Below are 20983 nucleotides of genomic sequence, written 5' to 3'. Positions count from 1 at the left end.
CTGGGCCAGGCGGAAGCCAGGAGCCAGAAACTCAACCCTGTCCTCCCATCTGGGCGGCAGAGACCCAAGTCCCTGGGCCATCCAGGGTATGGATTGGGAGGAAGCTGGAGCTGGGCGTGGCACCCGGGCACCCAGAGCACAGGCACTGCGCTGTGGGCTGCTGGCGTTGCAAGCGGCTCATGCTCACGCGCCGTGTGCCTCTCCTGTCTCTCTCACTGCAGCATGAGCAGGGGACCTAGTCTGTCTCGTCCTCTGGTGGACAGCAGTGCTTACGGGTGGTGGGTCTGACTGGCGTGGGCTGCCAGGAGCCCTCCCCCCACAGCCTGTAAATACGCTGTTTCTTTGCCAAATACTCCTGTTACCAACTAATGACCTTAAAACAGGGAGGCTGTCTAGGAGCTTCCTGGCAGAGCCCATCTAGTCACAGGATTCCCTAAAAACACAGAACGGGAGAAACGGGGCGAAACTGTGGGACGTATGAAGAGGACCCTGCTAGGAAGGGGTGGGGGCCCGGCCGACGAGGACGCCCTGCAGAAGCCGAGAATGGCCCCTGCTGGTGGCTGGCAACGGGCCCTCACACAACCACGTGGGACTGAGTTTTGCCAGCACCGTGATGACTCCCCCCCATCCTCGACTGCTCTTGAGACTTGGAGAAAAGAAACCACCCAAGTTCACCACACCTCACCAAGAGCTGCACTGTCTCATGCCACTGTATCTGTGGCGGCTTCCTAGGAAGGCTCACTCTCGCAGGTAACTCCCCAGGCCATGCAGAGGCGGCGGCTTGGCACACAGGGAGACCCTCCCCGGGGCCGCTGCCGGGCTGGGGCGGAGGAACGACCCTTCGCCCTCCCTGGATGCTGACTGCGCACCTGGGCGGAAAGGACGGGCGACCCACGCACACCCCGCGCCACCGGGCCGCCTGCAGCGCCTGGTCCGGCAGAGCCACACATAGACGATGCGGGCAGAGATCCCCACATTGCCCCCCTGCAAGGCTGGACTGGTGGCCCTGCCTCCCAGCCTCTCGCCCCTGGCAGGTTGAGGCACAGGGACCCAGATGTCACGAGGTTTTCTGAGAAAACAGCCTGCAAAGCAGAGCCCGGCACACGGGAAAGGGGGCTCCGCGGGGTGGCCTCTGCAGACCCCTCAATGCCCGGGGTCCCCGCCGGCTCCTCAGCCGGACACGCGCCGCCGTGGCCGCCCAGCTCGACCCCGCCCCGAGAGGCCGAGGCTTTCCGGAGGACACGCCGCGGGCGGCCCCGGCCGCGCCGTTCCAGCCGCCCCTCACCACTGGGGCCGCGCCCCATCTGAGTCCGGGAGCCGCGACCCGGGCCTCCCCGCGGGGCCGGCGGGGCGGTCCAGGCCCGGGTGGCCGGCACCTCCGAGGCTCCGGGGGGCTGGGCGCGGAGGCCTCCTCAGGCTGGTTCCTCAGAGGCTCGCAGCAGGTCGGCCGGCCGGGGGAGACGACGGCGAAGCGGACCCACGTGGACGCCACACAGCGGGGACCGCCCGGGCGAGGCGTAGCTGCCCGCACAAAGCTTCCCGCGAAACTGACGTCGGAGCCGGGCCCGCCGCGCAGGCGCCGCCCCCGGCCGCACCCCTCCCCCGCGCTCGCCCCGCTCCCCAGCGCGCCGGCGCACTCTCCTCTCCCCCATTGGTCGCTGCGCGGCGGCGCGCGCCAGCCGGCGCACGGCGCGCCTCGCGATTGGCTGGGCAGCGGCGGGCCGGGGGGTGTGTCCCGCGCCGCGCCCCGCCCCTCGGCTCGGCTCGCGGTGGTGCGCGCGGCGGCGACGGCGGCGGCGGCGGCGCGTGGCAGGTCCGGCGGGCGCGAGGTGGCGGCGACGGCGGCGGCGGCCCGAGCCCGGCCCAGCCTCGTCCCGCCCGGAGCCCGCCCGGCCCCGGCCCCGACCCCGGCCCGCCCGGGCGCGCCGTGGCCTCGCCTCGGCCCGGTGTCTCCCGAGGGAGCGGCGCTGCCGGCCGAGAGCGCAGGCCCGGCCATGACCGACTTCAAATTGGGCATCGTGCGGCTCGGCCGGGTGGCCGGGAAGGTGAGCGGCGCGGAGCCCGCGGCTGGGCCCGGCCCGCCCGCCCTGGCCTCTGCGCGGGGCCCGGGGCGGGGGCGGTTGTGCGGGCTGCGGCCAGGGCGGGGGCGCCGGCCCCGGAGGGGCGCCGGCGGGGCGGGGGCGCTGCGCGGGCCCGGCTGCGGGGCCTCGCTCCGGTGCAGGCCGCCTCTTGAAGTCGGTGGGGCGCGCCCCTTGCCGCCTTCGCCGGGGCCCGGTCTAGGACCAGGGCCGGAGATGCGCGCCCGTGCCCGGGCCGCGTTCGTCTGGCGCTCTCCCATGTGGGGCTTCCGAACTGGGCCCAGCCCGGCGCCAGGGCTGCACCTGCGGCCGCGCGGTTTGAACACGGCGCCCCTTCCAGGGCAGCGCCACCTCAGTCCTTCTTGCTAGGGGGTCTGATGGGGGCCTCTGAGCTTGCACTGAGCGTGGGCTTCCCCAGCGCAGGACAAGGAAGCCGGAACCCCGGTGTTGGTGAACTCGAGGGCTCCCTCGACTTCTCTCCCCTAGCCCGGCCTCCGCCCTCCACAGGCTGCAGGCGAGGCCTCTGGCACCAGTGGGCCTGGAGGGTTGGCTGTTTCCGCCTTGCAGCAGCCTGGGCCTTACCCTGATGGAAGCCTGGTCCCTATATCCAGGGACTGAGAGGCAGTCTGCATTCAAGTGAAGGTAAAACAGCTCCGATCCTAGGAGAGATCTCGCAGGAGTGAGGCTGGTGTTGTTGGGGGTGTCCCGGGCTCTCCCCTGGAGCTCTGGCCCTCTCCAGGCTGCATTAACGTCCCCAAATCTTTCATCCGGAACATTCCAGGCAGACTGAACTGGAAAAGGGTGATTGGGCGAGCACCTGTGCACCCCTTGCCCAGCTTAACAGACAAATTGAAACCTGGTGTGTACTCTGCCCCTGCTCCAGGGCAGCCCACTAGGTCTGGCCAGCTTTATCGGGGGCGGTCTTGTGTGGGAGGCCTTTGAAGCCAGGTGCCGCCTCCTGTGGCTTTGCTGTGTCTGCCGTACACGCAGTGCTGCAGAGCCAGGCCCCCTGGCTGTAATGAGGCGCAGACCCCAAGTGTAACGCTCTGTAATGTGGTTCATTTGCAGACCAAGTACACGCTGATAGATGAGCAAGACATCCCACTGGTGGAGAGCTACTCCTTCGAGGTAAGGGCGCAGATGGGGTGTTCCGGGGAGGGCCGAGCGGAGTGCAGGTGCTTGGGTCCAAGAGGCCCGGCACGTGGATGTCTGGTGCCAGCCGGTGGAGTCTCCATGGCCTTTCTGACGCTGGCCTTGGCCCACCTGCACCCTCCCTGGTCGCTGGCTGCTGTTAAATCAACTTTTGTCCTGTTGCTGACAGGTGTCCCTAGTGCAGCTCACCCAGTCCTCTCCACCGTCCCAGGTGCTCTGTAAGGCACTTGCCTCCGACCTCTGCGAGTGGTCCCTGGTGCTCTGGCCACAGGGCCCCACAGTTCTGCAGGAGCTCCTTCTCCAGGGTGTCCCTTTCTCACGGGATCGTGGGGGGTTTTTATTGGTGGGAAATTGTCTCTGCGCCCATAGAACTTCACAAATAATTGCTTATGAGTGAGGGTTTTTTTTAAGGTTATTTAAAATTTATTTGAAAGGCAGCATTAGAAAGGGAGAGACAGAGACAGATCCTCCATCCTCTGGGCCAGGCTGAAGCCAGGAGCTTCTTGTGGGTCTCCCACGTGGGTGCAGGGACCCAAGCACTTGGGCCATCTTCTGCTACTTCCCCAGGCCATTAGCAGGGAGCTGGATCAGAAGTAGACCAGCCAGGACTAGAATCTGCGCTTCTATGGGATACTGGCCCCACAGGTGGTGGTTGAACTTGCCACGCACAGTGCCGGCCGCTAGTGTGAGCGTTTCTTGTGTGAGTGAAAGGTGGAGTGGTTGAGGGGGCATAGCTGGCCTCTGCATCCACAGACACCCAGGTCCCAGAAACGGGCTGGGCCCTGTCTTCCGGCTTTTTTGTTTCATTCGATTATTCTAAGAGGGATCTGGAAATTGGAGGATTTTACCAATCCTTTCCTTGTTCTTTTCAGGCCCGCATGGAAGTAGATGCAGACGGAAATGGTGCTAAGATATTCGCATACGCCTTTGACAAGAACCGAGGCAGGGGATCGGGCAGGCTCCTTCACGAGCTGCTGTGGTGGGTGTTCTCGCGCTGTGCTGGTCTCCCCCTCGGCCCTGTGTGACCCTCACCTTCCCCGAGTCAGTGGCCCGTTGTCTGTGCCTGGTGCCTCCTGTGGTACAGGAATGTGGACGACTGCCTTCCGCTTTGCCCAGCACTTCCGTCCACAGACAAAGCGCCTCACGCCCCAGGACAGGCTCTGCGGGGCAGCGGGGGGGGGGGGGGTCCTGCGCTCTGCCCCGGCTCTCCTGGGGCGCCTCGGCGGGGTGTGAAGGGGCAGCTCACTGGGGAAGTTAACTGCCGCCTCGGTGTGCATGATGGGATGCTGGTGTCTGGGACCTCTCGCTGAGGAACTGTTTGTAGGCTGTCTGGGTCTGGTTCGGGGTATCGTTCTTGGCTCTGTGGGTCCAGCTCTTAGATTTTGGATGTCAGGCAGTCCCTGTCCTGTTGGAGCCACAGGCATCCTCGCTTGGGTTCCCCTGGATAGCTTTCCAGCTGGACTCTGGTGCTGAGCCAGACACGCTGTAACCAGAAGGTTGTTCCCTAGGGAGCGGCACCGGGGCGGTGTGGCCCCCGGGTTCCAGGTGGTGCATCTCAACGCTGTGACCGTGGACAACCGCCTGGACAACCTGCAGCTGGTGCCGTGGGGCTGGCGGCCCAGAGCCGAAGAGACCTCCAGCAAACAAAGGTGGGTCGTCCTGGGGCGGATGGTGCCAGCAGAGGCCTTGGAGGGCTGTGCTCCTGTGTGCCCTGACGCTTCTGTGGCTTTGGGGACCTTGGTTATTCTCCCCAGTGTGGGGTCTGTTGAAGGTGTGGAAGGGTCTGCGTGATTACTGCTTTGGCTTCATCCGACAGCTGGCCCTGGGAACGTCCCTTTAGCTGAAGTGACAAAACGGGAGAAGTGCAGAGCCTGTCCCAGGGCCCCTCCCAGAGCGTAGGTGAGCCTTTCTGTTGTACTCTTCTGCTAAGTGGTGATTTCAAGGAAGCAGAACGCCGGAGCAGAGGCTTGGCCCATCGCTTCCGCCTCCCTGTGGTTCTACAAACAGGCTTCCCACCTGGGAGGGCAGTCCCTGCTGCCCCAGGACGGCTCCGCTTGAGCTTTGTGGAGCCCTGGGGAGGAGCTGGATTCGGCCAGGGAGTCCTGGGCTGTCCGGGCCTCTGCAGCCCTTGCTGGTGTTGGCAGTGCTGGCCATCCTGGCACATCGTTGTTGGTTGTCGCTAAGGCTCAGTGTGTTGGGCTTGGTGATGGACAGCAGAGGTGGGTGATCTTTGCAGTAGTCACCTTCAGGTCACACCGAGCCCGATGCAGTGGAGGTAGAAGGGAGACTGCTGCTAGCCTCGGTTGGTCCCCAGGCCTGCAGAGGGTTACCCCCAAGTTGCTCCTGCTCTCAGGGCACCCTGCAGACTGCACCCTCGCTGCTGCTTCACTGGGCAGGGGCAGGGCAGGGGCAGGGCAGGGGCAGAGCCTACGCATGTCAGGCAGCCGGGGTTTGGCTGATGGTTTTGCCCTCTCTAATATTAGAGGCGTTAAAGGTTGAGAGTGAGTGTTCTCCCATCTCAATGCCCAGATAGTGAAGTAGGATTTATATCCTTTTGGGAATTCTGTTAGTCTGGACTCTGCTCGCAAGAAACTAAGCTCAGTATGTGGAGAGCCAGGGCTGCCTGGGAGCTTCAGCCTGGCTTACCAGCTTGCATGGAGGGAGGCGCCCTGAAAGGCTCCAGGTCCATTCTGGTGGGCTGGCTTCCAGTCGCTCTTTTACCCTGGAGCGGGGGTGGGACGGGGTCTTTGAGCAGAGGGAACCAGGGTGAGGCAGTTGTGACACTTGCTCATCCCAGGTGAGCGCTGGTTCAGGCCCTGGCTGCTCCACTTCTGATCCAGCTCCCTACGAAAGCATCCAGGAGAGAGCGGACAGTGGTCCGACCGCTTAAGTCCCTGCCTGGCTTTTGTGGCCACGTCGGGGGTGAACTTGCAGATCTTTCTCTGTAACTGCCTTTCAAAACATTAGAACCAAAAGGGAAACCAGGGCTGTGTTATCTGCAGGAAGGGTGACGGGGTGCTGGGCAGCAGAACCAGCGTCCCTGGTGTTCCCCCTCAGCCGTCCCGCTAACATGGGATGTGCCGTCCTCCCGCCGCCCACCACTAGCACTGCTCTGGCCAGCCTCTGGCTGGGTATCAGGTCTTCTCCTTTGTTGCCGGTAACGCTTGTTTGGAAAGGGGCGGCTGCACATGACACTTGCCTGTCTCACAGGACTTCACACTGAAGGCACAAAAAGCAGCCTGTGTTTCCCACATCCTGACCCTTTTCTCTTTTTTTTAAAAAAAATTTAATGTATTATTTATTTGAAAGGCAGAGAGAGCCACCTGCTGGCTCATTCTCCAAATGCCTGAAACAGCTGGGGCTGGGCGGGCCAAAGTCAGGAGCCAAGAACTCATTCCAGGTCTCCCGTGGGGCTGGCAGGAGCTCAGATACTGGAACCAACATCTTCTACCTCCCAGGGTCTGCATTAGCAGGAAGCTGGAAACAGAAGTGAACCTAGGTGCTCCAAAGCTCCCTGCCATTATGCCACACGAATACCCAGTCTGACCCCCAGGGGCCACAGCTGTGGGTGAGGGAGCGGCTCCTCAGAGCCCTGCCTGGCCGCGGCCGCCTCGCGCTTGCCACGGCCTGTGTGGTGCAGCAGGTGCCCGTTAGGTCTCAGGTCTTGGTAGAATTCTTCATCTGTATACATGTGGCCTGGTGAAGCGTGAGAGTTTCCAGACGATCTAGGACTGGACTCGACAGGAGCAGGCCTGTGACAAGGACAGGAAAGGGGGCACCTGCTGGGCCATGTTGTGCATGTGTTGTGTGCCTGTCAGTCCAGATACCGGGAGGATATGAGCAAGGCGGAGCAAGACGGGATGAGTGTGTGTGGCGGAGGTGGGATGGGCCAGGGAACAGTCCAGTTGCCGTGGCAAACACGGGCACACCTCTGTCCTGCAGCCCCGTGTGGCCACCTGTGCACTGAGGTGTCTGCTTCTTTCTTTAAGGGAGCAAAGCTTATACTGGCTCGCAATTCAGCAGCTCCCCACGGACCCCATAGAGGAGCAGTTCCCCGTCCTGAATGTGACCCGGTACTATAATGCCAATGGGGACGTGGTGGAGGAGGAGGAGAATTCCTGCACCTACTACGAGTGCCACTACCCGCCCTGCACGGTGATCGAGAAGCAGGTACAGTGTGCTGCCCCGAAGCTGGCTCCTGCCACCTCGTCCTGCCGTCCGTCTAATCCCCTGGGGGCAGGTCTTGTGGCCGTAGACCACCAGGGTCCAGGCCTCCCAGCCTTGGTCAGCGGGCTTTCGTGGGTCCCTTTGGGTTATGAGGTATAGTTTCTGCCCCACACTGCCTCCCAGGCATGACACTGAAGCCACAGGCGTTCTCTGTTCCAGCTCCGGGAGTTCAACATCTGTGGGCGCTGCCAGGTGGCCCGGTACTGTGGCTCCCAGTGCCAGCAGAAGGACTGGCCCGCCCACAAGAAGCACTGTCGGGAGAGGAAGCGTCCCTTCCAGCACGAGCTCGAGCCGGAGCGATGACGGGCGGCAGAGGCGCTGCTCGGCGTTCTTGCTCTTCCAGGCTCCTCGGGCACAGCGGAGAGACTGGTGATCGGACCTGGAGGTGCCCGAGAAGCCAGCGGCCAGCCAGAACAGCCGCCGCGAGACTCCCGGTGTCCCAGGGGTGGGGACGGCGCCCCCAGTGTTGGTCTCTAGCAGAGACATGGAGAGGCTCCCTGGGGTGTCTCATTATTTATATGTTAATATGTTTGTAAACTCATGTACAGTTTTTTTGGGGGGCGGGGCAGTGGGAAGGTTAGAAATGACAAATAGAATCATTTGCTGTGATCTTCAGATGGCAAAGGGTCAGACCACATGTCTGAAAATCGTCCTAGCCGAAGTCTGTCTCCCGGGCGACAGGAGCCCACGGCGCAGCCTGCGTGGGAGTCGGGGCCAGAGGGCGAAGTAAAGGGTGGAATCATCCAGCGTCTCGGACTCTCTGCTCCGCTCCTCGCCCTGTGGAGGGTGCTCTGGGTGCTGGGGAGGGCTGCCCCTGCCAGCGCAGGGCCTACCTCGAGCCTGGCCCCTGCCAGCGGCATGGGTGCTCTGGACCCCTGCAGCGGGCAGTTCTCTCCCTGGAGAAGCTCAGCAGTGAGCTGTGCCCAGGGGCATTCCCAGGTTTGCTGAGCCCCCCCACCCCCGGGGTTGGAGCAGAATGAGGGCCACCTCGCCTGCAGTGTGGACGGCGGCCCCAGGGCCTCTTGTCCATGCACAGCGGGGGTGGAACCTTTTTTCTGCCAAGGGACGTGTAGGTGTTTCTAACATTCTGGGCCATACAAATGAATGGCGCCCCGCCTGCAGCTGCCTTGGCTGGACCGGGCGCTCCCCACCTGTGGTGCAGGGCTGTGGCCGCGGCCCAGCCGGCCTTAGTCCCCAGGAGGACGCCAGAGCAGCCTGGCCTGTGTGGACCCTGCAGCGTGTGCTGAGGCTCCCAGCCGGCGTGGCTACGGTCCCTGTGGACTGCGCTTCCTACCTGGCCCTTGGAGCGGTCAGCCGGGTTCCGGCGCCTGTCCACGTGCCCTGGTCCCCCGGCCTTGCAGGGAGGGAAGCCGTCGGGCCTCCTGCTTGCCGCCCCACTGCGAGGTGCGGCCGGGACCCGCGGCTGGCTTTTGTCCCTCGTCTGACCCCGAGGTCCGAGTTCGCGGGGGCGTGTCCTGTCCGTGGGGGGCGGGACTTCCTCCGGAAGGGGCGCCGTCGCGGCCGCGCCAGGCGTGCCCGACGGCCTCGCTTCTGAGAGATCGCGTTGCCTGCGGTGCCCGGGTAACCCCTTGCTGCGCCTCAGGGGAGCTCGGTTGTCCTGCGGCGGTCCCCGCCACGTGCCTTCCGCTGGCCGCTTCCGCGCATTTCCGGGGCGGGAGGCCGGAAGTCCCGCCCCGGCGCTCGGGCGGGAATCGGGCGGTGCTGCGAGCCGCGCGGGTGTCCGCGCCTCCCTGCAGGCGGCACGATGGGTGGCCGCGTGCGGTTGCAGCAGGCGGTGGACACCGAGCTCACCGCGGACGCCGTGGCCTGGTGCCCGCTGCGGGGCCGCAGGCACCTTCTCGCGTGCGGGACCTACCAGCTGCGCGCGCCCGCCAGCCGCGAGACCCAGGTGCGCCGTGCTCGCGGGGTCCCGCGGGGTCCCTGGGCGGGCGCGGGCCGGCAGTGACACCCATGCCTTCCCCGCAGAGCCCGCCGGACGCCTCCGGGCCGCAGACGCGCGCGGGCCGCCTCTACCTGTACAGCTTCTGCGGGGACCGCCCCGCAGCCCCGCTGGCGGAGGCCCACCGGAGAGACGGCGCTGCCATCCTGGACGCCAAGTGGTACTGCGCGCCCGGGGCTGGGGTCTCTGTCCGGCCGGGGGCGCCTGGCCGCGTCCCCACGCCCGCGCTCTCTCCCTAGGTGCCACGTCCCGGTGGCCGGTTCCGCCCTCCTGGGCTTGGCCGACGCCGGCGGATCCGTGGAGCTGCTGCGCCTGGTGGAATCCGAGGTCAGCGGCGGCGGGGCTGCGGGGCGGCGGGGCGGGCCTCCCCCGGCTTGTGCCTCAGCACGGGGGCCGCGCTGTCGCTTTGCCTGTTACTCCGTGAGGACATCCCGGGCGCCCACAAGCTTGGGTTGACTCTGCTCTTGGCAGCGGCGTGGCCGGTAAAGCCGGCAGTGGACACACAGCGATGCAGGCGCTGTGAGGCCGGTTGTGGGTCCCGCCAGCGCTGACTCATGACGACCAGAGCCTGTAGGGAGAGGCCCTTGCTCAGGCCAGCTCAGAGCAGTGGCCTTGGTCTCAGGTTGAGGGAGGCAACACCTTGAACCTTCTCCTGGGCAGGAGCACCCAAGCGCAGCCTGCCCGGAGCCGCTGACGCAATGAAGTCCACCCGTTATTTTCAGCTTACTGGAGAGAGAGAAGGAGGGCTCCTGCACCTGCTGGTGCGCTCCCTGGATACCTACAACAGCAGGGGCTGTGCCAGGCTGAAGCCAGGAGCTGGGAACCCACCTAGGTCTACAACGTGGGTGGCAGGGAGCCAAGTACTGGAGCCATCACCCACTGCCTCCCAGGGTGTGTGTGAGCAGGGAGCTGGATCAGAAGATTCAAGCTCAGGCAGTCTGATCTGTGACACAAGTGTCCTAACCATTGTGCCCAGTGCCCGCCCCTGCCAGACTGGTTAGATCTTGGAGAGGAACTGCCGTTCCTGGGATGGAAACCAGAGTAGAGGCCTCTCCGTCCTGTTCTCTGGAGACACGCCACTTGGGGGTGACGAGCACGTGCCAGCACCGGTTTTGCAGCCTGCATAGGAGCTGATAATGTCTGGGGTGCTCAGAGTGAGTGAGTGTGAAAAACAGACTTCCTGGCCCCAAGGTCATGTGTGAGAATTTCCTCCCAGGTGTGCGAACTCCAGGGCTCCTGCCGGGTCCTGGCGTGTAGCAGGTAAAGATTTAGTGCCAGGCTGAAGTACGCACCTGTGACTCACGCACTTTGTTCCTGGGGGGAGTGGATGGGGGGACAATGACTTACCTTGGCGGGAGTCCCTTTGTCTCCAGTAGAACAGCAGCTGCACGTTACAGCCGGCGTCCAGCCTTGTCCTGGACGAGCAGCGTCTGGCTTTGTCCCTGGACTGGTCCACGGGGAAGCTCGGGAGGTAAGGGCTCCTGATCTTTCCTGTTTGGATGACTTCGTGTTTTCTCCCCAGAGTGAGCCAAAGCCATCTGTTGCCCTGATCCTGTCCCCCAAGTCTGGCAACGTCGCCACTTGTCCCAGTTTACAGAAACAAAACCCTGGCATTTTGGGCTGATAGCGATGATGTTTTTGATGCTGGTTTCTTGCAGAACACTTGCCAGTTTGCAAAGTTCAGCCGGGCTTCTCCTTTGGTTCCCTGTGTCTAGTGCCGCTGACCAGCCCTTGCACATCATCAGCAGTGACTCCAAGGGGCAGCTGCACCTTCTGCTGGTGCACGAAGAGGGTTCGGGACTGCAGAGTGTGGCCTCCTGGCAGGCCCACGCATTCGAGGCCTGGATCGCCGCCTTCAACTACTGGCAGACTGACGTGGTGTATTCAGGTCGGTCTTCCTCCCTGGGCGTCACGGCTGTCTCTGACTTGCCGGGGCGGCATCCCCGAGGCTGGGATTCTGGTCCAGCGGGTCTCTGCGACAGAGGCTGTCACTGGCACTCCTCACTTAGGGTTCCTCAGAACTGCAGCAGCCTTAGCGGTGCTGGAGGGCGGTGTCCTGGGGCAGAGCTGCCGTGCGCTCCTAGGACTCAGTTCCGTGCTTTTTGCCTGATCCTGTGGGCACAATGTTCGTTTTGTTGGATTTCCTTCCAAAAGAAGGAAGCGTCGGAGAAAGTCTCATGAGGGGCTCAAGTGGGAGCGAGAAACGAGCAGCTTCTGTTTCCCAGTGGAGAAAACTTGGGGGGGCGGTCTCAGGACCAAAGAGGAGCCACTGAATTCACTAAACCCGAATGAAAGGTCTGACTGCTTTTCTCCCGTTCCTCATCTGTGGCAGTGGGTAGAGTCCCAGGTGCGAGCTGAGGTGGGGGACTCCTGTTTTCATCCCACCCAGGCACTTGGAGCTCTTTCTGCTCCTAACTCAGCACCGTTCGGCCTCCCCCACCTCCTGTCTCCCTCCTCCCTCTGCCGTCTCCCTGTGACCTCTCTTGCTTTCCGATTCACTTTTTTTTTCTACTTTGTTGGCTCTGTTGCCTTGACACAAAAGCGTTCAGCGTCCTGTGGCTACTGTCTGGACGCCTTTCTCCGCTATCACTCTCCCAACTTTAGTCACTGTCTGTATTCTAGAAGCGACCACATTCAGATTGTTTAACCTAGACCTTTATTTAGAGACTGGGATCCGTTTACCTTGCTGGCTGCCCACTCCCGATGCTGGGGTGTTTCCTGCATCCCTTCCGTTCCAGGGACCCGGAGCTGAGCTCACTGTTTTGGTACTGCCTCTGCTGCAGACCCACTCCTCCCCGAGTTCTCCCTGTTGGGGCCACAGCCTGGTTGCATAGCTCTGAAACCTGGGAGTTGTCGTTGAGACCTGTGGCCCTTTACTCCCACGACCCAGCCTTGTTCATTTCTTCTTCTTCCTCTCCTCCTTCTTCTTCCTTCTCTTCCTCCTCCTTCCTCCCTCCTCCTCCCTCTTCTTCTTCATTTATTTATATATTTGAAAGGCAGAGTTAGTTACAGGGAGGGAGGGAGGGAGAGAGAGGGGGGGGGGAGGTCTTCCATCTGCTGGTTCACTCCCCAGATGGCCACAATGGCTGTAGCTGCTTCAATCCAAAGCCAGGAGCCTCTTCCAGGTCTCCCATGCAGAGTCAGGGGCCCAAGGACTTGGGCCATCTTCTGCTGCTTTCCCAGGCCATAGCAGAGAGCTGGATCAGAAGTGGAGCAGCCAGGACTCGAACTGGCTCCCATATGGCATGCCAGCACCACTAGTGGCTTTACCTGCTTTGCCACAGTGCCAGCCCCACCAACGCCTATCTGCAGGCGGCGGTTTTACCGGCTACGCCACAGCGCTGGCCTCAAGCCTTGTTTATTTCATCGTCTGAGTGCCTCGGAAGTGGCCATCTCCTCTTGCCTGCAGCCACCTGTCCAGGCTAACCACCTTCTGTCTGCTCACAGCAGAGCTCTGAGCGATGCCCCGTGTTCATTCCTGACCCTTCCCAGGCCAGGCTCCACACAGTAGCCCGAGCAGTTGCTTTCGAAACGTGCTCATCACTACAGCCATTGGTAGTTCCCACGTCATGGCAGGTAAAACCCAAAACTGAGGTTCCTCGAGGCCTTGGGGCATGTGGTCTTGGGTAGACGCCTCCCTGTTCTCTCAAGTCTCAGGGTCCCTCGTGTGAGGTGTCCTTCAGAAAAGAGCACGTTCAGAACACCGCCCCGGCCTGCCTGCACCACTGCTGGCATGGCCCTGCACCCTGCACACTGGTGATTCCCGTCTGACACTGTTCCTCCCTGAGGAACACCCTTCCCCGTGAACAGGCTCTGTGAGAGCCCTGGAGGTCTCACTTTTCACTTTCAGGGCCGCCGAGTCTTGCACTGGTGCTTCTGCCGTGCAGTTTGGCGGATGCAGAGCGCAGGCATAGCGGGGCGGTGGTTTGATGGCTGCCTCATTAGACATCAGCATGTACTGACTGAGCACTTTCCGTCTCTCATCGAAGTACCAACCAGGCCCAGCCCTGCTTAGCTTCCAAGGTCAGACGAGATTGGGCGCTTACAGGGTGGTGTGGCGTAGACAGCTGAGCACTTTCTGTCTGCTAAACACTGTTCTGGGTGTTTGGGACACGTCAGCGAACAAAACAGGCTGAACTCTGCTCATTGCGTCTGTTGTGTGCTACGAAGCACAACACGGACTATGCGAGGAGAGCGCACAGTGTTTCAGAGGTGCTAAGTGTTTTGGAAAGGAGGTACAGTGGAGAGTGAGGCCAGGGACCAGTGGGCAGAGGCGCAAGGCCCAAGGCTGGATGTGCCCGGCATGGGACAAGAGCCACCTACAGCCAGGAAAGAAAAGAGGAAAGATCGGACAGTGGCACCAGGCCCTGGCCTTGCAGCCTACAGGTTGAGATGGGAGCCATTGTGAGTGTTCGAGGAGTGGGGCGCACTTTCTGAAGTCCTGTCCAGTGGGATGCAAGTGCAGGCCGGAGCCTGGAGACCTGTCGGCCAGGTAGGGAAGGTGATTGGGTTCTGGGTGTGTGTGAGGGCACCTCCGTCAGGTGTGTGCTGCAGAATCGCAGTTCCTATTTCAGATTCCCCCATGGGTTTGGCCAGTGCCATAGTAGTCCTGTGTTTGTCCATGTCCTTGTGCCATTAGGGGTCCACAGTGTGTGTGCAGTGAATGCTGTTGGGCGGAGGAGAGTGGGTGAGTGGGTGAGGTTACCAGGTCAAGGCCTTTTCCTTTAGCTCCACTGCCTCCTCCCTGGTGCCCAGCTCTGGAGCTGTCCTCCCTACCATGTCACCGTCTGCCCTGTGTCTCTGTTGTTCTCTCAGATGGGTTACAAGTCAGAATCCCAAACGCCCTGTTTAATCCATCTGTTCAGTTCCACTAAAACAAGTGTTTTTTTTACTGTGATGTGACAGGATATTTCCCTGTAAAACATTGGGGGTCAGGGGCTAGCGCTCTGGCACAGTGGGCTAAAGCCCCAGCCTGCAGTGCCGGCATCCCATATGGGCGCCGGGTTGATTGCTCGCTGCTCCACTTCCTGTCCAGCTCTCTGCTATGGCCTGGGAAAGTAGTAGAAGATGTCCCAAGTCCTTAGGCTCCTGCACCCTTGTGGGAGACCTGGAAGAAGCTCCTGGCTCCTGGCTTTGGATTAGCGCAGCTCCGGCTGTTGCAGCCATCTGGGGAGTGAACCAACAAAATGGAAGACCTCTCTGTCTGTCTTTCAAATAAATAAATTAAATATTAAAAAAAAAATGGGGGTCAGGGCAAGCACTGTTGTATAGCAGGTAAAGCTGCCACCTGCAGTGCCAGCATCCCGTATTGGCGTCAGTTCGAGTCCCAGCTGCTCCACTTCCGATCCAACTCTGCTATGTCCTGGGAAAGCAGTGGAAGATGTCCCAAGTCCTTGGGCCCCTGCACCCGCATGGGAGACCCGGAAAAAGCTCCTGGCTTCAGATCAGCCAAGCTCTGGCCATTATGGCCATCTGGGGAGTGAACCAGTGGATGGAAGACCTCTCAGCCTCTGCCTCTAATTCAGCCTTTCAAATAAATAACTCTTACAAAAACAAAACAAAACACTTAGGGGTGTGTGGAAGTTTCCAGAGCCTTAGGCTTCCTGGTTGCTGCTTCCTGAGTACAGTCCCTGCTTAGGGACTCTTGGTGTGAACTAGCTCTTGGCAGGCAGAGGCTGTTTAGCCTCAAGTGGCCTGGGAATTCTTGGGAATGATGGCCACGTTCTTCCTCTTTCCCCAGTAGGCGCAGCCCAGCGAGCCCCCTCCTCAGTAGTGAGCTTTCCTTAGTCTGACCTCTGGGCTCTCCTGTCTGGAGTATCCTGAAAAATCACTCAAGGAAACTCCCTTCCCTGTGAGAGGGGTTTTCTGTCACCAGTGTTGTTGACGGGGTTGCTTCCACACAGGGGGAGACGATGGCCTTCTGAGAGGCTGGGACACCCGGATACCTGGCACTTCTCTGTTCACCAGCAAGAGGTAACTGGCTGAGGGGTCAGCCTGGCACTGCCCCTCCTGCATGGCGCTTTGCCTGGGTGGTCCCCACCGGGCACTGGCTCAGGAGCTGCCTTTGCTCGTAGACACTCGATGGGGGTGTGCAGCATCCAGAGCAGCCCCCACCAGGACCATGTGTTGGCCACAGGAAGGTGAGTGACCAGCAGCTCCCATCTGAGGGTAGGCACCTGAAGGGGAGACTGTCTTCAAGGGATGTGTGGACTGGGTCCCCTGGGAGATGTCCCTGCCCCTGTGGGAGTCAGAGCTGGCTTTCCCGTGTGCCCTTTGGTTTCAGTTACGATGAGCACGTTTTGCTGTGGGACACGCGGAACATGAAGCAGCCAGTGGCAGACACACCTGTGCAGGGCGGCGTGTGGAGGCTCAGGTGGCACCCTTTCCAGCACCACCTGCTCCTGGCGGCCTGCATGCATGGTGGCTTTAAGATCCTGGACTGCCAAAAGGCCCTGGGTGAGTGGGGACCCGAGCATCTATGACTCAGGACTGAGGCCTCTGATCTCTGCTTCCCAGCTCTTGCCGTAGCCTCTGTACCTTCCCAGGGCCCCCACACCTTGCCGTGACCCACAGCTGCACCCATTCCCTCACAGTTCAGGCACTCTGGTTCCTCCTGCAAGTCATTCTCTGAGTGCTGGCCCAGGAGCCTGGCCCGCCTCTGTGACCCGCCTGCCTGCAGGCAGTTTGGGCTCCCTGGCCCGATGTCCCTGTTTTGCTCACCATCTCTCTCTTGCTCTCCTTCTCACACGCGGGGAATCCAGCGTTGGTCTAGGGCACCTCTGCTCGTGCCCGAGCTGTGGGATGCTCCAGGGCAGACAGCCTCTCAGGGTAGGGTTCTCTGGACACGGGAACCCTAGCACGTCCCTCCCTCATCACTTAGCTCATGAACTACAAGCATGCCACTGCCTCCCAACCCCCGCAACAGGAACCGATTGGAACACCATCTCTTCTTCGTCTTAGCCACATGGCTGCTCCCGTGAGGGCTGTGCCAGCAGCGGCTCTGCTCTGTGTGGCAGGGAGCCTCCTCTGCAGCTCCCTATGTCCATTGCTTCTGGGGCATTTCTGTTAATTGGGTGAACCTGCCGTGATTGCTCATCCTGCAGCAGTTGAGAGCTTCCCTCCTTACTGACGGAGGCAGCCACCCTAGTAAATTTCCCCTGGGCACTGCTTTTGCTACATTGCAGGCATTTCAGGGTGGTGTATATTTACTGTCGTTCACTTCAAGGTATTTTCCAGTTTCCCTGTGATCGTTTCTTGGCCACGAGTTACTTACAAGCGTGCCGGTTAATGTCCACATTAGGTGGAAGGTCCCACTTTCTGTGACTGACGTCGTCTTACTGCATTGTGGGTCCTTTTGAATTCACTGAGTTTGTTTCACAGCCCGCATGTGCACATGAGGAGTGTTTATGCTCATAGAAAATGCTCGCTATGAAAAAATCATGCGTGTGCTTCAATTGTGGCACCAAAAGAAACATCTTCTAAATTCTGTTTTCCAGGAGCTTTTTGAAGTTTATAATTCCTAGACATCTTGATGTGACAACCTTTTTATCATTGTAATGTGTCCTTTCTAGTAACATGTACTCATGTCATGTACTTTAAAGGTGGAGTGACAGACTGATGGTCCATCCCCTGGTTCATTCCCCAGATGCCTGGAGCAGCCAGGGCTGGGCTAAGCCAAACCCAGGAGACAGGAACTCCATCTGGGTCTCCCACATGGGTGGCAGGGGCTCAGCATTTGAGCCATTATCTACTGCCTCCAGCATGCATTAGCAAGAAGTTGGACTGGAAGTGGAGCAGCTGGGACTTGAACCAGTACTCCAGTCTAGGATATAGATATGTCAAATGGCAGCTTAACCCCATGTCACAAGCCCACCTCCCATTTTTTTGCTTTTTTTTTTTTAAAGATTTATTTTATTTATTTGAAAGGCAGAATTACACAGAGAGAGGTCTTCCATTTGCTTATTCACTCCCCAATTGGCTGCATCAGCTGGAGCTGCGCTGATCTGAAGCCAGGAGCTTTCCCCGGGTCTTCCCAGGCAGGTACATGGGCCCAAGGACTTGGGCCATCTTCTGCTGCTTTCCTACGACGTAGCAGAGAGCCGGATTGGAACTGGAGCAGCCAGGTCTTAAACCCATGCCCATATAGGATGCCGGCACTGCAGGTGGCGGCTTTACCTGCTATGCCACAGCGCCGGCCCCTTGGGCCATCTTCTACTGCTTTCCTAGGCCATCACAGAGAGCTGGATAGGAAGTGGAGCAGCTGTGACAGCAACTGGTGCCCATATGGGGTGCCGGCACTGCAGGCTGGGGTTTCAACCCACCGCGCCACAGCGCTGGCCACTGTTATGCTGGTGCTAGTGAAACCACGCAGCTTTGCCGGGAGAGCTGCTGCCTGCTGCAGCTTTGCCGTCCTCTTCCTGTCCATGTGCTCCCTCTTGGACTCCAAAGTGTCTTGCAGTTGGGTTGCGCATCTTTGCAGGGTGTCATTGGTCCCCTCACTGGGGATGTGCGCTGTCAGGCTCGTGCTGGCCCGATGGCACCACACGGGGGAGCTCTTTCCTTCTGTGTCATTAATGAGTGCTGCAGCACTTTTTTTTTTAAGAGTTATTTGAGGGGCCGGCGCTGTGGCGCAGTGGGTTAAAGCCCTGGCCTAAAGCTCCGGCATCCCATATGAGTGCCGGTTCTAGTCCCGGCTGCTCCTCTTCCCATCCAGCTCTCTGCTATGGCCTGGGAAAGCAGTAGAAGACGGCCCAAGTCCTTGGGCCCCTGCACCCACATGGGAGACCCAGAAGAATCCCCTGGCTCCTGGCTTTGGCTCAGCGCAACTCTGGCCATTGTGGCCAATTGGGGAGCAGATGGAAGACCTCTCTCTCTTTCAAATAAATAAAATAAATCTTTTTTAAAAAAGAGTTATTTGAAAGGCAGATACTGAATACTGAGAGAAAGAGCTGGTGCTGTGCCTCTGCCGCCCCCGTGGGAGACCGAGAAGCTCTGGCTTCAGACCTACTCAGCTCCAGCCGTTCCAGCAGTCTGGGGAGTAAACCAGTGGATAGAAGATGGATCTGTCTCCCCCTCTCTGTAACTCTGCCTGTAACATAAATAGATCTAAAGAAAGGAGTACCTTTCAGAAATAATTTTTACACAACTCCATCTATATTTGGAAAAGACGTAATACCAGACAAAACGTCTTCCTGTGTTTTAAGATTTATTTATTTGGAAGGCAGAATTAGTGAGCAGGCTTCTTTCTGCTCGGTCACTCCCCAGATGGCTGCAGTGGCCAGGGCCAGGGTTGAGCCAGGCTGAAGCCAGGGTCCTGGAACTCCATCCAGCTGTCCCCCGTGCGTGGCAGCAGCCCAAGTACCTGAGCCGTCATCTGCTGCTTCCCAGGGAGCTGGAGCAGAAGCGACTCGCCTTCCTCTAGTTTCCTGGCTGCTCTGACAGCGTGGGGCCTTGCTCTTGGACCACTGCCCCCTCACGGCCACACCTCACCCTCTCTGTTTCTGGGGTCCTTTGCTGCATGGCTGTGTGCCAGTCCCCCCACCCTCCACGTGGCTGTAACAGCGCCGCACGAAGCAGGAGGTCGTGTGCTACCCTGCAGCTGCTGTCCGAGCCCGTTCTCTGTGCCCTCACCAAGAGCAGCACAGCCACGGCCGTCTGGCTCCTCAGCGAGCTGGTTTTCAGTTCCGTACATGCTTGTGTCCCGTTTGCTCATGCAGCTCCTTCCCACCCTTCACTTTTTAAGTCTTAACTGCGACGTATTCCCCTGAGAAGCCTTGTGACTTGAGCTGGAAACATGCCCTCACGTGTGGTTCCATGGCCGTCTAGTTTCTCTGAGGCACACCCAGCACTGCAAGCGACGTCTGGCTTTCTTTGCCACCTGTCCACATCCTGATTCCTTTGCAGGACACAGAAAGTAAAGTTTGCTGCTGCCCAGTAAACTATTCGTAAGGGAGGGGCTGCTCAGGTTGGGGTCTCCCTTGAAGGGTGGACAGGGGCCACCTGGGGACTTGACCACTTGTGACATTGTATTTCTCTGTGCTCTTGTCTCTCGCTCCAGAGAAGCAGGAGGCAACAGTCTTGGTGTCCCACACGATGCCCAACTCGCTGGTATATGGGGCCGACTGGTCCTGGCTCCCGTCCTGTTCACCACAGCCCGGGCCCTCCTCATCGGCCTTTCCACGCAGCAACGAGGGAGCCAGACCAGCAGACACAGCCACAAACAAGCCCCCGGGGCCCTCTCTCGACCACCTAGTGGCCAGTAAGGGGGAGGACCACGCAAGATCCCCAGGCACAGTCAACCCACTGGCCTCTCTCCTACCGCTCACAGAGATGAGCAGCAACGGCAGTCAGCTGCACGCCACAGCCAAGGCGCACAACTGTGACCCTGACCTGCAAGAGGCAAACTTGGATGGCAGCCTCCTGGCCACCTGTTCATTCTATGATCACGTTCTCCACCTTTGGAAATGGGAAGTGAACGGAGCTCAAGACCCTCCCCACAGCCACGCTGAGGAAACTGCCCAATGCAGGCGGCCAGCGTCTGTCAGCAAGGCTTCCCTGCAGGACCACTGAAGAGCCCTGGTGTCTACCTGGCAGGGACTGGGGCACCAGCCCACAGCTTGTTACTTCTCAGGTGATGTTGACCTTCAGCCCTTTGGCTTATGTTAATTAAAACAGGCCCGAGAAGTTACTGTTACGTCAGAAGTAACTCTGGATGGACATTAAAAGGCCACCTTGGAGTAGGCATTTGGGACACCCATGATGCACATCAGAGTGGCTGCCTTGGGGCTGGTGTTGTGGCTTAGCAGGTAAAGCTGCCGCTTACTATGGAGTCCCGTGTGGGCACAGGTTCGAGTCCTGGCTGCTCCACTTCCAACCCAGTTCCCTGGAAATGCACCAGGCAAAGCAGGGGAGGATGGTCCAAGTGCTTGGGCCCCCCCTGCACCCACATGGGAGAGCCAGATGAAGCTCCTGGCTCCAGCATGGCCCAGTCCCAGCTGTTGCAGCCATTTGGGGAGTGAACCAGTGGGTGGAAGACCTCTGTATCTCTTTATAACTCAAATAAATATATATATATTTTTAAAGTGTCTCAGTTGGAGTCTTAGCTCCTGCTTCCTGCAAATACACAACTTGGGAAGCAGTAGGCGAAGTCCCAAGTTACCTGGACCCCTGCCACCTACATGGGAGGTCCAGATGGAGTTTGTGGCTCCTGGCTTTGGCTGTTGTGAGCATCTGGTGGGTAAATCAATAGATGGGAACTCTTGGTCTCAAATTTTAAATCACATCGTGGAACCATGAAACTATGCAGATGAGCGAAGGGAAGACGGGGAGGCTTCTGGGTTGTGCTGGGATCATTAGCCTGCGATGTGGGCCGTCTACAGGGCACCCACTCCTCACTGTGCAGTAACTGTGATGCCCCTGACGTCTCGTCTGGGAGGAGCTGCGTGGCTGAAGTGCGGAATGCCAGCAGCCCGGGCTGTCCAGACTTCCCTGCATCCCTACCTCGGGCCCAGGACGACCTTTCACCAAGCCGAGCTGTGGTCCCGCGTGGCCTGCCTGGGCAGTGAGT

At 60.0% G+C, this 20983-nt stretch overlaps 2 protein-coding genes and 1 long non-coding RNA gene across 6 annotated transcripts; 2 read left to right on the top strand and 1 right to left on the bottom strand.

Annotated features, from left to right (window-relative positions):
• Positions 1–1767: 1767 nt before the first annotated feature.
• On the top strand, positions 1768–8201 carry ZMYND19 (zinc finger MYND-type containing 19). 3 transcript variants are annotated; one of them, XM_051838881.3, is made up of 6 exons: positions 1768–2045; positions 3147–3206; positions 4103–4209; positions 4739–4879; positions 7220–7400; positions 7617–8201. In XM_051838881.3, the coding sequence occupies exons 1-6, from the start codon at positions 1995–1997 to the stop codon at positions 7758–7760; spliced, it is 684 nt and encodes a 227-aa protein (XP_051694841.1). In that variant the 5' UTR covers positions 1768–1994; the 3' UTR covers positions 7761–8201. The 3 variants fall into 3 exon arrangements, with proteins under 3 accessions (XP_051694841.1, XP_089179363.1, XP_051694842.1); XM_089323237.1 differs by having other exon boundaries at positions 1782–1813; XM_051838882.3 differs by lacking the exon at positions 1768–2045 and adding an exon at positions 2698–2720.
• LOC149128931 (uncharacterized) lies at positions 6493–9046 on the bottom strand. Its single transcript, XR_016227238.1, has 2 exons — positions 8752–9046; positions 6493–6982 (listed from the first exon to the last, which is right to left on the bottom strand). It is a non-coding gene; the product is annotated as an uncharacterized LOC149128931 (long non-coding RNA).
• On the top strand, positions 8990–20498 carry DPH7 (diphthamide biosynthesis 7). Of its 2 annotated transcripts, none has more exons than XM_008251194.5 (9): positions 8990–9366; positions 9444–9577; positions 9657–9744; positions 10794–10888; positions 11133–11305; positions 15321–15390; positions 15492–15557; positions 15701–15873; positions 19475–20498. In XM_008251194.5, exons 1-9 carry the CDS (start codon positions 9223–9225, stop codon positions 19984–19986), a joined length of 1455 nt encoding a protein of 484 aa, XP_008249416.2. In that variant the 5' UTR covers positions 8990–9222; the 3' UTR covers positions 19987–20498. The 2 variants fall into 2 exon arrangements, with proteins under 2 accessions (XP_008249416.2, XP_069915808.2); XM_070059707.2 differs by having other exon boundaries at positions 11076–11305.
• Positions 20499–20983: the final 485 nt, after the last annotated feature.

This window comes from Oryctolagus cuniculus, chromosome 1 (genome assembly GCF_051225735.1).
Source record: "Oryctolagus cuniculus isolate XC-2025 breed Fujian yellow rabbit chromosome 1, ASM5122573v1, whole genome shotgun sequence".
Lineage (NCBI taxonomy): Eukaryota > Metazoa > Chordata > Mammalia > Lagomorpha > Leporidae > Oryctolagus > Oryctolagus cuniculus.
Note: the sequence above shows the minus strand (reverse complement) of the source record. Positions and strands in the feature narration are given on the sequence as shown.

Bases quoted from the DNA above. Each gene is read 5' to 3' on its own strand.
- ZMYND19 (XM_051838881.3), top strand. From the start codon at position 1,995: ATGACCGACTTCAAATTGGGCATCGTGCGGCTCGGCCGGGTGGCCGGG. The intron at 4,210-4,738 runs GTGGGTGTTCTC...GTTGTTCCCTAG, and splicing joins CTCCTTCACGAGCTGCTGTG to GGAGCGGCACCGGGGCGGTG. The intron at 7,401-7,616 runs GTACAGTGTGCT...TCTCTGTTCCAG, and splicing joins GCACGGTGATCGAGAAGCAG to CTCCGGGAGTTCAACATCTG.
- DPH7 (XM_070059707.2), top strand. From the start codon at position 9,223: ATGGGTGGCCGCGTGCGGTTGCAGCAGGCGGTGGACACCGAGCTCACC. The intron at 11,306-15,320 runs GTCGGTCTTCCT...GCTTCCACACAG, and splicing joins GACTGACGTGGTGTATTCAG to GGGGAGACGATGGCCTTCTG. The intron at 15,558-15,700 runs GTGAGTGACCAG...CTTTGGTTTCAG, and splicing joins CATGTGTTGGCCACAGGAAG to TTACGATGAGCACGTTTTGC.